A 17,059-nucleotide genomic window follows, 5' to 3' on the forward strand; every position below is an offset into this window, starting at 1 on the left:
TATTGTTAAAAATATAATGAATTCTATCATTTCTTATTTTTTTCAACCTGCTATAGTGCTCGGTTGATCGAGCCATTGATGCATTGGCTCAATCTGTTATTGTCATATGTCGCATCACAAGCGATAAGCCTAGTCGTTTTTTCTGCATATGCACAAAATCCTTGCATCATATATAGATGTCTAAAGACATGCGCATATATCCATATTAGGCTACAACAAGAAACAAGGAAAATTACATGGGTCTAATTGGAATTGCTTGGAGGGGCTCGGCTTTATGTAAGGAAAGCCCAAACATCTCTCTCATGTCCATGTCTTCTGCCTTCATCTCATCTGCAAGTTTCCAATTGAAGTTGTGGACAAGAGAGGCTAATATCATATGCACCATCCGGTTGGCGAAAGACAATCCAGGGCAAATCCTTCTTCCAGCTCCAAAGGGAATGAGCTCGAAATCTCCGCCTTTGAAGTCTATATCCTGCTCTAAAAATCTTTTAGGCTCAAACAAATTTGGGTTTGGCCATATGCTTGAATCCCGTCCCATTGCCCACACGTTTACTAGTATTTGTGCATTCTTGGGGACGGTGAAGCCACACATCTCCACGTCAGCCAAAGCTTTGTGGAGAACCAGGAAAGGCGTTGCTGGGTGCAAACGAAAGATTTCTTTCACTATTGCTCGTAGATAAGGCAACTTTGAGATATCCGATTCTTGAACAAGTTTGTCCTTGCCAAGCACTTCTTCAAGCTCTTTCCGGGCTTTTGCCATTTTTTCAGGGCTTCGTAGTAACTCTGCCATTGCCCATTCCACTGTGGCTGATATTGTGTCGACCCCCCCAATAAAAAAAGCCTGGTATAAAGTAGTGCGTGAGCACTTTGCCTAAGTTTATTGCTTATCAATATAATTGAAAGGAAAGAAAAGTTCAAGAAAGGTAGTCACTCACCAGAAACAAATGTCTGACGTCATCGCTGCTCAATTCCGAATTATCTTCTTGATTGATATCGAGGAGGGAATCAAGTATATCGCTGCTTGCCTTAGAACCCTTTGATGATGCTCTTAATTGTAAGCGTTCATTGATTATACCATCAAGAGTCCTCAAACAATTTCTAAAATAAATTGTCATCCTTCGGCGTGCACCTTGTGGATCAACAAAACGAAGTGCAGGGAAATAGTCTGCAACATTCGGCTTTCCAGCTTCTTCCTTGGTACCGAATATGTCTTCCAGAAACTCTTGGGACGTAGTTGAACAATACTCTGCCATGTCAGTAGAGAAAATTGTGTTTGATATGGCATTTAAGCTAGTCGTGAAGGTTGTTCGACCAATATCTACCGCTTGACCACTATTACAAATTTCTTTGACATGGTCTACTAGTTGTTGCACCTTTTTTTTCCTAATGGCTTGGGTGGAATTGAGCTTTTGTGTAGCAAATATTTGTGTGGCAGAAACTTTCCTGAGGTTTCTCCAACGACTCGATGTGGGAGGCAGCCACCCCATTGAAAATTTGTGGTGGTCGAGTGCTCGAACAGCATCCGGGATGGTTCGGCCAGAAAAGACTTGGTCATGTTTTTGCAGTACTTCTTTGGCTAGATCTGGCGAGGAAATGATTATGGTTGTGATGCTCCCAAACTTGAGAGTCATTAGGGGTCCATAAGTTTTAGAGAGCTTGGAAACGGCTATGTGGGGTTGGTTTCCTATGAGCTCCAAGATGTTTCCAATGATTGGAAAAGGCTTGGGGCCTGGAGGAAGTCTTGGCGAGCCAGATTTTCTGGCGCTTAGGCCAGAGGCCAGCAGATGAACAGATACCAACACAAAGGGAAGTAGCAGCACAAATGCTAGGTACTCCATTCACTCAGTTTTGCTTTGTGCTTAGAAGTAGTTAGCATGAGAAAGCAATGGGCTTGCGTGCATATGCCTTGATCAAAAGTTAGATGATAGGGGGGTATTTATGCAACGTCACCCGATACATCATACATGGTCTTGCTCTTACCTCCTTTCTTCTACTATAAAAGAGACAGTCAAAGAAGAGCGCCAATTCTGAGCACTAAGGCTGCGAAAGATAAGACAATGAAAGATAAGACAGTCAAAGAAGAGCGCCAATTCTTAGCACCAAGGCTGTGAAAGATAAGTCAGTGAACCAAGGGCTGCGAAAGATAAGACAATGAACCAAGGGCTGCGAAAGATAAGACAATGAAAGATAAGACAGTCAAAGAAGAGCTCCAATTCTTAGCACGAAGGCTGCGAAAGATAAGTCAGTGAACCAAGGGCTGCGAAAGATAAGTCAGTGAACCAAGGGCTGCGAAAGATAAGACAATGAAAGATAAGACAGTCAAAGAAGAGCGCCAATTCTTAGCACCAAGGCTGCGAAAGATAAGTCAATGAACCAAGGGCTGCGAAAGATAAGACAATGAAAGATAAGACAGTCAAAGAAGAGCGCCAATTCTTAGCACCAAGGCTGCAAAAGATAAGTCAAGCTATGTTTGCCAAGAGCAGGGCCGACACTGTAGCTGGAACGGCACTGTTCTAGCTACAGTGTCATCTGACATGTACAGTGCCAAAAATTGACTTTGTAATATTAAATTTTTTTTTAAAGCAAAATATTAAAAAAAAAAAAAAAAAAAAAAGAAAAAAGAAAAAAGAAAAAAGGAGGAGAACGATGGGGTGGTTCCAGCCACCCCTTGGCGAAAATGGGGTGGCCGGACCACCCCATTCTTGGCCAAGGGGGTGGCTCCAGCCACCCCTTGGCCGATCTGGGGGTGGTCGAACCACCCCCGTGGCCAAGGGGGTGGTCCGGCCACCCCCTTGGCGCAAAAAAAAAAAAAAAAAAAAAAGGGAACGGGTGCATTTGGGGGTGGCCGGACCACCCCCAAGGGGTTGGGGTAGTTTCGGCCACCCCATACGGCCGGTGTGGGGTGGCCGAAACCACCCCCAGCCCCTTGGGGGTGGTCCGGTCACCCCCAAATGCACCCGGTCCCCTTTTTTTTTTTTTTTTTTTTTTTTTTTGGCCAATGGGGTGGCCGGACCACCCCCTTGGCCATGGGGGTGGTTCGACCACCCCCAGATCGGCCAAGGGGTGGCTGGAGCCACCCCCTTGGCCAAGAATGGGGTGGTCCGGCCACCCCATTTTCGCCAAGGGGTGGCTGGAACCACCCCATCTTCTTCCTCATTTTTTTTTTTTTAAAAAAAAAAAAAAAAAATTAAGATGAAAAAGTCAATTTTGCTGCTACGTGTTAGTTGGCACTGTAGCTGGAACAGTGCCATTCCAGCTACAGTGCCGGCCTTGGCTGGGGGCAAACATAGCTTCAGTGAACCGCGGACTGCGAAAGATAAGACAATGAAAGATAAGACAGTCAAAGAAGAGCGCCAATTCTTAGCACCAAGGCTGCGAAAGATAAGACAGTCAAACATGCACATTTTTTGTAAAGTTCATACACAATCAATGACGATCAAAGAAAAATCTTGGAACATCTTATGAAAAGAAGAGCTCGGAGACTGTTTCAAAGTTTATACACAGCCATTGTACGTATATGGAGAAAAATCCAAAGATGTCATATTAAAGGGAAGGCCACATTCATTGCTGGAGGGGCTCGGTCCAAGCCTTTTTCAAAGTTTATGGGCTATCTTTTATATATATATATAAAGAGGTCTATTCATTACATAAATGTCACTTGAAGTTTTTATGTTTAGAGTGCAATAGCTAATTTAGTTAATAAAATCTATAACTCATGTACAAGATGGTTCAGATTTAATTCTAGAGAAAAATACTTGTGAGATTCTTAGAGTTTAACTTTTTATCAAATCACATTCAAGGTATATTCCGTTATCAAATTGCCTTTTATATACACTTGTTGTTAGGGTTTTTAATGCAAATTATGACATTTAAGCCTCATTTGGTTCGCAGAATGTCTAGTCCATTAGAAAATGACTGGTTACTACTAGGAATAGAAGAGTGTAGAATAGACTAACTATTCATATTCCTTTGTTTGGTTGTGACGTTGGAATAGAACACTGATTATGTATTCCTTCGTTTAGTACAATGCAATATATTGGTGAATGGAATCATATTGTGATCAAATTCCTAAAATACCCTTATAATATAAATACAATTTATATTGTTAAGGACTTTCTTTCTTTATTTTTTCAAACATAAATAACTACACTATAATTTTTTCTTTGTTTTTAATTATGTCAGGTATGTGGCTTTTTTTTTTTTTGGCAATTATACTACAAAATTATTTAGGATAATATATTATAAGTCCATGAGTCAACTTGCTAAAAAATAAAAAACTCCCTAAGTTTTTTTCTTTTGAAAAGTTACTCATTGGGTCAATCGAAATGCCAATAAAATCTATGCCGTTAAAATTTTTTAACTGCCGTTAGATTAGTTGAAACGCATTGTTTTACCACATCAGCATAGCGAATTTTTTATTAATTTAATTTAAAATTAAATCTAAAAAAAGAAAAGAAAAAAGAAACCATCTCCGGCAACGTTGAAAACAGAAAATTAAATACTAAATTATAATATCCTTTCACATGTCACTTAAGGTATTAATTATTAGTTTTCTCACTTTGTAAACCGGTCTAAAGATTTTCTAGGTTTTATTTGTGATATTGTGTTTATTGAGCAAGAGTATCTTCCAGAGTAATGAAAATCGGAAGATAATGAAAATCTCCAAGTTTTTATTAATAATAATAATAATAATAATAATAAATATTTCGTGTGTTCTTAGATACTCTTATTTTATATACAATCATGATAACTTCGATGGGAATTGGATGCAATGGGTGTGAATGGTTAGCCTCATGTTAAAGGGTACTCAAAATCCATCTTGTTCAGTTAGGTGTCAAATAGTCCGAATACCTGCCCTAACAAAATGGGGTCCAAAAATATCGTCCTGTTGCACATGCAAATATTCAATGGACAGCTTCAATGCACCCTATAAAGATGGAGACAACTCTTGTTTAAACCGACAAAAAGAGCAATTTAGTAAGTAACAAATTAAATTACCTTCTTCCTTTTTCCATGCAATTTACAAATTCTGCAAGCGAAAGGCCCAAACCTTGGATTAATTTACAATTAATCACGAATAATTACGTACTGCAATGAAACACATAGAAAAATACGCTGGAAATTGCCTAGAAAAAAAAAAATTCAGGTCGAAATTACAATGGTTAATGATTGGTTGTTTCAAATCTGAGAGCTGAGAGGGGGTTTATTTTATTTTATTTTCCCCATAAGTCTACGCCTTATGAATCCAGGCAATTAGGATATTGGTTCTAGAAAGAAACTAAAGTTTCAAAATAATTGACATAATCTGCCTATTATTCCACAACCACAAGGCTGAGAGTTTGCCGACAATACAAGACTTTTCCTACTCTTATCTTTTGCTAACAAAAAGTCTTCATTCGGTGGCTAATTTTTGTCTGACTAATATGAGCCAAATTTCAACACCACCTTCATACGGCTTATAAATCGATCGATCAATTGATTAAACTTGCAATATCTAAACAAATTTAGAGCAGATTTCTCTTCCAGTTTCTCCAATGGCCTCCCTTTTGAAATCGACCCCAATAACTCATGATGGTGATCATGAGAATGAAGACGAGAGCTTCTCGTATGCAATACAGGTGGCGAGCTCCCTTGTGGTGCCCATGACCTTGCAATCAGCCGTGGAGCTTGGCGTTTTTGAAATTCTAGCAAAAGCAGGTCCGGGAGCCAAGCTCTCCCCAACACAGATTGTTCAACAGATGCCAACCAAGAACCCCGAGGCACCCACAATGTTGGACCGTATTCTGAGGTTGCTGGCCACCCATTCTCTGCTTGGTTGCTCTGTGGCTGCTGATGACTCTGGATCTTTGCAGAGGCTTTATAGTCTTTCTAATGTGTCTAAACACTTCGTCTGCAATGAAGATGGTGTCTCTTTGGGACCTATCATGGCCTTGTATCACGACAAGGTCAGCTTGGATAGCTGGTATGTTTTCTATTTTCACCTCCACTTTTTTCTTCTTTTCCCTCCTTTTTCTATTCATAATTAGTTTGTTTTCTTCTTTTGTTTATTTTTTTTTTCCAAAAAAAAAAAAAAAACTAGTCGACGATCTTTCATCGTATTGGTACAATGGACATGTGAATCCATCATCGAATTGGTAAAAAGAATATTAAAAAATTGTTGCAAGTTGTTTGTTAATGTTTTGACTTTTTTAGTGAAAAAAAAAAAAAAAAAAGGATTATCAAACAATTTTTTTAAGCTAGTCCACTTGTTTATGAAAATATTGCACAGTTATGCCTAAAGTGCTTTTGGTGTGCAAAGTTATTTTAGAACCGGTTTAGGATTGTGTTTGAGAAATAGATGTTTTAAGTAAAAAAAAAAAAAAAAAAAGCTTTTTGGCAAAAACTTCAATTTTAAGCTTTTGCCAAAAGTGCTTTTTGGCCATTTTTAGGCTTTTTAGACCATTAAAAATGCTTTCATATATATATATATATATATATATATATGACAAACTACAATATTTATTCCGCCATTTAATGATTCAATAGATATTTTTGAGTTTAAATGTTTAAATCCATCACATATTTGAAATAACAATGTCGTTAAACCCAACCCCCTTATATTACAATATTAATGTTTTCGAGTTTAAACTGCGAATTGGGATAAACAAATTAATTAGATCATAATTCGAACATGTAGGCTACCTCTTACACTACCTAATCTCTCTATCATTCATGTGAGCTTTGCTTGTCCTACAATTTGCGTTGGGTGATTGCTCTTGTGTCTGTTTATAATTAAGTGATTTTGACAAAATTAACCTAATACTAAATAAATAAATATAACTATATATTGCAAGATTTTTGTTTTACTTATAGTAGTTGTCGTCATTGTTGAGAAACATCATGTGGCCGGTGCATGGAATAGATAGTGTAGCGAATTCCAAACTACTCAAGTTTAATTGTTCTAGATTCTGGTACATTCTTTTATGAATTTATTGTGAAACTCATGATATATATATAGTTAAGATCTTGGAATTTATATAATATTTGTAGATTTATTTACAAATTTTTTCTCGTACAATCCAGTACTTGCGCTGATTCTGGTCCGAATTCATTGATAGGTCCCATCTGAAAGATGCAATTCTTGAGGGAGGAGGAATTCCATTCAACAGAGCTCATGGCATGCAGGCCTTCGAGTACGCCGGGTTGGAGCCAAGGTTCAACCAGCTTTTCAACGCAGCCATGTTCAACCACACAACCATTGTGATGAAGAACATCCTTGACTCCTACAAAGGCTTCCAGCAACTCAAGCAATTGGTTGATGTTGCCGGCGGTCTAGGAGCCACTCTCAACTTGATCACTTCCAGATACCCCCATATCAAGGCCATTAATTTCGACTTGCCCCATGTCATACAACATGCCCCACTTTATCCTGGTTAATTTGCTCTTCTTCTATATATATATAATGTTCTTCATAAGCTATATATATTTGTGTGTGGGGGGATAAAGAGAGGTGTTAATTAATTGGTGTTGCAGGTGTGGAACATGTCGGGGGAGACATGTTCGAAAGCGTTCCTAAGGGGGATGCCATTTTTATGAAGGTGGGTTTGATTGATTTGTGTACTTTTTGTATATGAGTTGAAGAGAAATGGTGTTATAATTTGGATACATTTTGTAGTGGATACTCCATGATTGGAATGATGAACATTGCTTGAAGCTGTTGAAGAACTGCTACGAGGCTACACCAAATGATGGAAAGGTGATTGTTGTGGATGCAGTTCTTCCAATTATGCCTGAGATTAGCACTTCTATGAAGAGCAACTGTCAATCGGATGGGCACCTGTTGGCTCAATGTAACCCAGGAGCGAAGGAAAGGACGGAAGCTGAATTCATTGCCTTGGCAACCAAAGCAGGGTTTAGTGGCATCAGATATGAATCTTTTGTCTGTAATTTTTGGGTTATGGAGTTCTTCAAGTAGATTGCTTGCTTGTAATATTAATTTGGAAATCTATCGTTTCTTGTCCGAACCCTTTAAATAAAAATGCTTATGAAAAGTTGAAATAAGAATTGCGACTTCAAATTAGCTGCAGTTGATATATATATATATATATATATATATATATATATATATATATAGCTTATAGATATAGTATAATGTAGGCATGACACATCAGTCTAATGAAATGATAACAAAGCCATCAATTTAGAGATTAACCCGAAATGAGTGATTCATGCTGCTTGACTGCCAACCTCTTTAATGCCCAAGTCAAGCAAAGGGTCTCTTCACGCGCTGCTTGTTAAAATTGGATGAGATAAGAGTTGAGTATTTAAAATTATTGTCAACATCGTAGAAGAAAAAAAAAGTCTTTGACAAATCTCTCGTATAACAAAGTGCCTATTAAAGTAGTTTGAAATTTCAAACTACTTTAATAGGCACTTTGTAAATTATCGTCGACACCACTTAATGGTGTTGGTTTACTGTTCAACAGACACCCTTATTATAGGGGTGTCGGTTCCACGAAATGAGACGCCTTAGAGTGTCGTTTTCTTACGAGGCGTCGCTAAATCTGAAATTTTTTGTAGTGAAATTAGCCAAACGCCAGCAATAAGGGATGCATCCATATAAGTGGAAATATTATTATGAATTGTTTTTTAAAAAATGCTATACATACTTTAAAGTGTTCACTCTCAAGTGCTCACTTCCTGAAATAGTACGTCACTGAAAATCACTATTAAATGAAATAACAAACAAAAGTATGTATAGTATTTATCTTTAAAAAAAAAAATTATAGTTTTTTCACCAAAAATACAAGGAAAGAGAGAAAAACTGAAAGGGAGCGTTAAAAGTGGGGAGAAGTGAGGGACATAGTAAACAAAAATTTTCAAAAGTTTTTAATTATTAAGTTATTATGATAACTATGCAAAATTAATTTCTTTATAAAGATAAATGTTGACGTAAGTCATTTTATGAATATTTGGTGAAAAATTGATCAACGAAAACTACCTGAGAATTTTCTTCATTACTAGTAGAGATTATTAATAAAAAAATTATTTAAGCAAATGAAACTAGAAAAAAAAAAAAAAAAAAAAAAAACAAAAAAAATTACATCTAGAAAGTCGTTTGATTTGAATTCACTACCTTACTTGTTAAGAAAATGCTTGAGTCCTATGATGGTTTTGAGAGCCTCAAGCAGATCGTTGACGTTGGTAGTGGAAATATCGGAGTGGTCCTTAGCTTAATCATTTCCAAATACCCCAAAATTAAGAGCATTAATTTCGACATGCCTCATGTTATACAACATGGCCCGCCCTATCCTGGTACGTTGTCTGTTTATCAAGTACGTTTTTTTAAAATAATATTGTTTAAGATATTGTGTTGTTTCTCCCAACGGTTATTTTTGAATTCGATAAATTTCCTTATCAGACTTTGGGCTTAAAATGATCAAAAAATCATTGGATATGCAATGAATCCAATCTTTTCCCACTTCAGTTGTTTTAAGTGTTGTTCGCCACATCTCTATTGTTCTGATATCTGCAACCTTAATATTCTCAATGCCCATGTATGATGCCCAAAAAAAAAAAAAAAACTGTTTCTAAGTTAAAGTAGATGATCTCTGCAACCTTCATAATGTTAATTTCCATGTGCCCTGTCAGGCTACCAACAAACAATGTTTTTATGTTAAAGTAGATAGGAAGAAAGGGTGAGGGAGAGAAAGATGCCACAAAAAATCTTTCCAAAGTTCAAAGTAGATGGTCTCTGTAACCTTCATATTATCAATTCCCATGTACCATGTCATGCCAAAAAAAAAAAAAAATGTTTTTAAGTTATTAGAAAGATGGCTAAAATCTTGTGGAGACTAATACTATGGAGATTGATTATCTAGATCCAGTTAACCAAATTTGACTATACATGAATTGCTAATGAATGGTTGTACTTTTGGGAGTCTAGATAGCTATTTGCGATTGTTTGACAGAATCTGTAGATTAAAGGGGGTGTTAATTTATCTTGCAAGTGTAAAACATGTAGCTGAAGATATGTTCGAAAGTGTTCCAAAAGGAGATGCCACAATTTTGAAGGTGAATTTTCAATTTTGTATATTTTTGGCATTGTTCCTTACTTTTATTGTTGACTTAATTAAGGCTCATTTTTCTCTTTCGCTTAGAAACATTTAGCAAATAAATTTGTAGCATGGAAAAAGATTGTTTGACTGCCCATCTATTGATGTTGTAATGGCATTACTGCAACAATGCAATAACGACGTCCTGTGTTTTTTAAGTGCTATCAACAATTTATGTAAACTTTGTTGAAATTACGCTTTTCAATATTGGTGATTGGCCCCATAATTTGAGAAAATTGTTTCACTTTGTCTCTCACCATCCAAATTGGATCTTAAATACTGGAAATGAAAAAAAATGATTGAAATCCTCGTTAACAGATTGGAAGGCATTGTTATAAAATTGGTGTTTGCATCTCTTAAGGGTTTACCAGAATACTTTGGCAAGATTATTTATTGTTAGTAGGGCTACCATGCGATTGGCAGGAACCAAAATGTCTCCCAAATACAATGTCTCCAGGATGTTTTCTCCTATCCTTGAGCTTGAAGAATGACTAATAACTAGGGGTGGCAAAATGGGTACCCATACACGACCCGATTACGACCCGCGGGTACCCGTTATACGATTAGCCTATATCCAGACACGACCCGTTTAGCTAAACGGGTAATCGGGTTTGACACGATTATGACACGAAAATAACCGGGTAACCCGACACGACCCGTTTTACCCGTTTAAAATAACCGGGTAACCCGACACGACCCGTTTTACCCGTTTAAAATAACCGGGTCTAATTGTGTAGACACGACCCGACACGACCCGATTACCTTAAACTATAAATTTTTTTTTAAAAAAATTAAAATTCAAAATTGTAATAATAATACTGATACATCAATATAGTCAATGCAAAAAATTGAGTTATAAGAGATTAAAGGCTTTAATAAATGATAAGAAAAAAAAAAAAAATTGGAAAGTGACCGTAATTGACAAATTGTATTCCAAAAGAAATTACTAAACTCATAATTTCATATAAACTTAAAAGTTAAAAGTTAAAACAAGTAAGTTCATTTATTAAAATAGTCTACTTATAATTTAGTCCCGGGTAAATGAAGACAACACGCGGGGTGTAAAAATTTTTCTTTTAATTAAAAAAAAAAAATGCACAGGCGTGCTATGCACGCCGTGTGCTCTCAATCATCACCTTTTAGTCCCACATGTAACAAAAGTGTTAAAAAATTAATTTAAACAATGAAAATCACAGTTTCTTGTCAGCTTGATGAATGGAATTACTCCTTTGGAGTTTTCTTGTTGGCTTTCTCTTTTGTTGGTAATTACGTACTTAACTCCTTTTAAGTTTGATATATATGCATCTGTTTGGGCACAAATGGCCTTAAGAGTGCAGAAAATCTTCTCACAGTAGTACTTAACTGGTTATTAGATCTGCTTGTGGATTGAGTGCCAATAATAATATTTCCAAAAATCTCTTCAGACAAAAGGTAGAGAAAACAATTGAAGAAAAAGAAAAAAAGAGTGATAATTTTGGTAGAAGAGAAATTGAATCAAATAGAATCTGCTTTACCAATTAAATCGGAAACTTCTCCTTCCACATGTGTGATTGAAAAAAGAGAAAAGAGAAAACTTGCATACATACATGTACCATAATGTAGCCATAGCCCGTAGGCATGTTTTGTAAATCTTGCTACATGGATTTAATTACCATTATTGTATAAATTGTCAATAAAGTGTGCTACTAAAAAGAAATGCAAAAAATCAAAAAAAAAAAAAAAAAAAAAAAAAACGTGAGGTGAGCCCACTGAGCCGTTTGACGCGAGGCATAAAAAAAGAAAGAAAAAAAAAACCGGGTCTGGCGGGTCGGATACTGTGCGGGGCTGACGGGTCGACCCGTCAGACCCGGCTACTGTGCGGGTCTAGCGGGTCGACCCGCTAGACCCGCACAGTAATCGTGTCTGGCTGGTCGACCCGCCAGACACGAAATTTTCGGGTCTTAATCGGATAGACCCGATTACAACCCGAACCTGATTAGCCCAAACCCAATACCTGTTTTTTCGTGTCGTGTTCGTGTCGGGTTCGCGGGTCGTGTCAAAATTGACGGCCCTACTAATAACTACGTCACTTCTTTTTGTTACCCACATTTGAAGCTCAGAAAAATACAGATGAGATACAAGAAACTTGGTTAATTTTTGCAAGCCGTTTAATCTTTTTTATTTTTTATTTTTCTACATATGTGATGTTTATACTAAAGAAAAAAAAAATAACTCTGCTTGTTTATCTCAAGGGTGGCATTCATGTGATTTGTTGTTTTGACATGATGGTATTTGGTTTGCTAGAATGGGGGAATGTGTGATAAAGGGGTATACTTATTCATCTTTCTCATTTTTGTAACATTCAAGCCTAATTTAGAGGGTGCGCAAATTGAAAGTTCGGTGGAGACGTTGCCACAAAGTTGATACTCTAGGGTGGTAAAGTATAATTTGCCTTTGATTTTTAACATTCTTTTAATGCTTCTCAGCATTATATGCTTTGTCAATAATACTCTTTGCTTAAGAAAGGTGATAAATTTATTTTTCTGAATTCAAATACTAACCATGAGATTATTTATCTTTGATAGTGGATACTCAATGATTGGGGCGACGATGACTGCGTGAAGATATTGAATAACTGCTACAGCGCTCTTCCATACGATGGAAAGGTTCTTGCTATGGTGCAAGTTCTTCCAATTTTTCTAGAGATTACTACTTATGCAAAGGTTAAGTCCCTACTTGATATGCATATGATGATTAAAAAACCAGGAGGAAGGAAGCGGCAGCAACATGAATTGAATTATTTCGATTGGTATATGCAGCTGGATTCAATTGCATTGGTTTCAGATGTGATGTCTATAATACCTGGATTATGGAGTTGAATAAGAATGATATGAGATGATATGATGACATCCATATAGTAGTAAGGTGGTGTAGGGAATATACCTTTTGTAGGAGCTTACACACACACACACACATATATATATATATGTATGTGTGTGTTTATATAATTAGTCAGAATTAATTATATATAATTATTTGTATATAATGTAAAAATTGTTATTGACAATTCTGGTTTGATCTTTGATTAGTCAGCTTTGCATGAGGTGTACCAATAATTTTGCTTAGGTTATTAACATTATATTAATTTGTGTAATTTTTTTTAAAAACAAAATAAAACACACTAATGGGTCAAATCTAATTTAAGAGAATGCATAATGGGTCAAATCTAATTTTAATAACATGCATGTGATCCATTAAATTTTTTTATTCTCTTCCACCGATCGATGGTGGAAGTGAGTAGTGTATTTTCCTTGAATAGTATAAAAGTAACTTGAATGGTTGACGCTAGTGTATTTTCATTCCACGGCTATTCATTTTTTTATTTTCAATTTATTACTTTTGTTTAGGATCCCCATAACACATGTAGTTAAATTAATTAGTGGGCAATAATTTTGCTATGGTTATTCTAAAACTAACCTCGACTTACTTAATGTACGTAGTAACGCTATGGACAAGAGTTGGATGACGAAGTCTAGGAGTACGAAGGAATACAGAGACAGGTATAGATCATTTGTAGACTTCGCAGTTAGGAATTGTAGAACTCCAGATGGACTTATTGTGTGCCCCTGTAAGATGTGTCGAAACAACAGGAAACACCCACCAAGGTTGGTATACGAGCTTGACAGGAGGGAAAGGAATGTGGCCACAATACCAACAATGGATTTATCATGGCGAGAGGCCTATAAGAGCTCCAGTTGAAGGCACTCATTTGAACTGTCCGACCGCAGATGCAGGTGAAAGTGGAGAACAGGGTGGAAATATGCATAGCCTGTTGCGTGATTTATTTGGCATGCACGAAGTCAGAGAAGACAATTGTGAGCGTCAGGTCGAGGTGCAGGGTGAGGAAGAACACATTGTGCATGATGAAGCCGATGAATGTGACGTACGAAAGTATGAGTACTTACTTAAAAATGCAGACTAGCCGCTTCATGAGAAGACAAAACACAAGAAATTGAGTGCTACTGTACATTTGTATAACTTGAAGTGTGTGGGTGGAGTTAGTAATATGATATTCTCGGCTTTTCTATATTTCATCAATCAGTTGCTTCCTATAGATGATGGGGCTTTGCGAGGTAATACATATGAGGCGAAAAGGTTTCTAAGGGACATAGGACTCGGGTATGAGAAGATACCGGCTTGTCGTAATAACTGTATGTTGTTCTGGAAGGTCAATAAGGATTTAGATTTATGTGTTAAATGTGGAGAATCTAAATGGAAGGATGGAATCCATTTAGACGAGGATGGGCAGCCCATAACGTCGAGTAAGCGAGGTCCAGTGAAGGTGTTGCGGTGGTTTCCAATCATACCACAGCTACAGAGGCTGTTTATGTCGCAGTATATCGCGCCCCATATGAGATGGCATGCAAACGGCCGCACAAAAGATGGTGTATTGAGGCATCCGGCCGATAGTGAAGTATGGAAGTCGTTTGATAATTTATATTCAAATTTTTCTGCAGACAGCAGGAATGTAAAGCTCGGCCTCACCTCAGATGGGTTTAATCCTTTTGGGAACATGACCACATCCCACAGTATTTGGCCTGCAATGCTAGTACCATATAACCTGCCTCCTTGGATGTGCATTAAACAAACTTCTTTTATATTATCCTTGATTATTCCAGGTCCAAGTTCACCTGGAATGGATATAGATATTTACCTGCAACCTTTAATTGAAGAATTACATGAACTATGGAATGTAGGGGTACGAACATTTGATGTCTCACTGAATAAGAATTTTATGCTCAGAGCACAATTGATGTGGACAATTAATGACTTTCCTGCATACAGAAACTTGTCCGGGTGGCCTACTGAGGGTGGAAAGGCATACCCTTGCTGTATGCATGCAATAAAGTCTAGACGGTTAAAACACGGGAATAAATTTTGCTTTATGCGGCATAGGCGATTCTTGCCCATGGATCATGCGTAGAGGCGGAACAAAAGAACTTTTGACGGTAACCAAGAACTAGAATGTGCCCCCGATGTGCCAGGAGCAGATGAAATTCTGAAACAGTTAGAAGGGATGATATTTGGGGATGAGAGCGTCGGTAAGTCAAAGCCCGCTGATAAATGAAAGAGGAAGAGGACTCATAATGATAATGTAGTGTGGAAGAAGAAAAGTATTTTTTTTAGGTTGTCGTACTGGAAATATAATTTATTACGGCACAATCTTGATATTATGCACATAGAGAAAAATGTGATGGACAACATAATAGGCACACTACTGGGCATCAAAGGGAAAACAAAGGACAACCTTGAAGCACGTAAAGACTTGCAAGAAATGGCCTTGAGACCTACACTTCATCCGTTCACGAAAGATGGGATAATCTATATGCCCCCAGCTTGCCACACGATGTCCAATGAAGATAAAACTAGTTTCTTGAAAGTTCTTCGAAATATAAGGATGCCCAACGGATATGCCTCGAACATTTTCAGGTATGTACTACTTAAAGACCGATCGATTTCAAGAATGAAGAGCCATGACAATCACGTACTGATGCAACAGCTTCTCCTTATTGCATTGCGTGCCACGTCACTACCAGATAAAGTGGTTAGACCTCTTGTTGAAATGTTTGCAATCTTCAGAGGCATTTGTTCGATGGCATTGACTGCAGAGGATATGAACCGTATTGAGGGTGACGTCTGTATCACTTTGTGCAAGATGGAGCAGGTATTCCCACCTGAGTTTTTCACGAGAATGGTTCATCTTGTCGTGCATCTTGTTCGTGAATGCCGCCTCGGTGGACCTATATAGTCTAGGTGGATGTATCCAGCAGAGAGGTAAAGTTAATTCGACGCAAGACTTACATTTTTTCGCCCTTCATTTATTTAAAAACAACAACTAAATTCAATGATTGACTGATTTAATATGTAGGAGCCTTGGGGGTTTCAAATCTAATGTGCGAAATAAAGCGGCTCCTGAGGGCTGCATTACGGAGGGCTATATTGCAACTGAATTGGTGACGTTTTGCTCTCATTATTTAGATAATGTACCGACATTTCACAATAGGCCGCAAAGAAACCCGGATGGGTCTAAAGGGGTGGGGACACGAGTCGATCTCGACAAACGCACATTGACTCAGATCCACCGTTATATTACGTTTAACTCGGACGAGTTTCTCCAATTACGGATGTGAGTGGGTTTATAGCATAGAATGTTCATTTGTCTTACACCCTTAGTTGTGTGTTATAATTTCTATATTTAATTTGAAATTGTAGGATGCACATGGATACCCTTAGGGAACCTAGAACTAGGGGACGACTGACGGACGATCAGTTGGAAACCCAACATGTTGAGCAATTTTGCCATTGGTACCATGACTACGTAAGACTAATGTTATGTCTACCTACTAACTTTCATGTATTTGCTTCTTATTTCTATTCCCTAATCACACTAACTATGCAATTTTCATTGTATTATACTCGCAGGTCGATCGTTCGGACGATCAATGCTGGAATGAAATGGGTCACAAACTAGTAATGCATTGTAGAGGGCCGATGATCTCAGCAGTCCAATATAATAGATATGTTGTCAACGGCAAGTTGTTTCGCACTCGTGCACATGATGTGGGGAAGAGGTCGCAGAACAGTGGCGTCTGCGTGCTGACAATTGATGACCAAATATACTTCGGGAAGCTAACCCAAATACTTGAGGTGGAGTATTACGACAGGACGAAGTATGTTTTGTTTAAGTGTGATTGAGCAAACAACACATTGGACAGGAGATACAAGGTGGACGAGTATGACTTAACGTTTGTGAACTTCAAAAACCTTGTCCATACGGAAGAGTTGATTACTGATGAGCCGTCTGTGCTGACTTCCCAAGTGGAACAAGTTTTTTACGTCGAAGATGAAAGGAACCCAGATTGGGCATGCGCTGTAAGGACAACTTAGAAACGTATACAACATTGGTCAGGGTCAAGGGCCTCATG

General features: G+C 37.6%; 2 protein-coding genes and 1 pseudogene across 2 annotated transcripts; 2 read left to right on the forward strand and 1 right to left on the reverse strand.

Annotated features, from left to right (window-relative positions):
• Positions 1-1,899, reverse strand: LOC132186244 (cytochrome P450 76T24-like). The gene is made up of 2 exons (XM_059600120.2): positions 936-1,899; positions 1-841 (listed from the first exon to the last, which is right to left on the reverse strand). Exons 1-2 carry the CDS (start codon positions 1,836-1,838, stop codon positions 233-235), a joined length of 1,512 nt encoding a protein of 503 aa, XP_059456103.2. The 5' UTR covers positions 1,839-1,899; the 3' UTR covers positions 1-232.
• A 3,489-nt stretch (positions 1,900-5,388) lies between these two features.
• On the forward strand, positions 5,389-8,059 carry LOC132186246 (isoflavone 3'-O-methyltransferase 4-like). Its single transcript, XM_088517368.1, has 4 exons — positions 5,389-5,962; positions 7,098-7,411; positions 7,513-7,577; positions 7,655-8,059. Exons 1-4 carry the CDS (start codon positions 5,535-5,537, stop codon positions 7,952-7,954), a joined length of 1,107 nt encoding a protein of 368 aa, XP_088373494.1. The 5' UTR covers positions 5,389-5,534; the 3' UTR covers positions 7,955-8,059.
• A 7,565-nt stretch (positions 8,060-15,624) lies between these two features.
• LOC148584810 (uncharacterized) lies at positions 15,625-16,829 on the forward strand (annotated as a pseudogene).
• The last annotated feature ends 230 nt before the right edge of the window (positions 16,830-17,059 follow it).

Source organism: Corylus avellana, chromosome 6 (genome assembly GCF_965113065.1).
Source record: "Corylus avellana chromosome 6, dhCorAvel1.hap1.2, whole genome shotgun sequence".
Classification (NCBI taxonomy): domain Eukaryota; kingdom Viridiplantae; phylum Streptophyta; class Magnoliopsida; order Fagales; family Betulaceae; genus Corylus; species Corylus avellana.

What these genes read in the sequence shown, in the direction of transcription:
- LOC132186244 (XM_059600120.2), bottom strand. Translation starts at nt 1,838, where the DNA reads ATGGAGTACCTAGCATTTGTGCTGCTACTTCCCTTTGTGTTGGTATCT. An exon ending in ACGTCAGACATTTGTTTCTG is followed by an intron (nt 842 to 935) that starts GTGAGTGACTAC and finishes ACTTTATACCAG; the next exon opens with GCTTTTTTTATTGGGGGGGT.
- LOC132186246 (XM_088517368.1), top strand. Translation starts at nt 5,535, where the DNA reads ATGGCCTCCCTTTTGAAATCGACCCCAATAACTCATGATGGTGATCAT. An exon ending in AAGGTCAGCTTGGATAGCTG is followed by an intron (nt 5,963 to 7,097) that starts GTATGTTTTCTA and finishes ATTCATTGATAG; the next exon opens with GTCCCATCTGAAAGATGCAA. An exon ending in ACATGCCCCACTTTATCCTG is followed by an intron (nt 7,412 to 7,512) that starts GTTAATTTGCTC and finishes TTGGTGTTGCAG; the next exon opens with GTGTGGAACATGTCGGGGGA.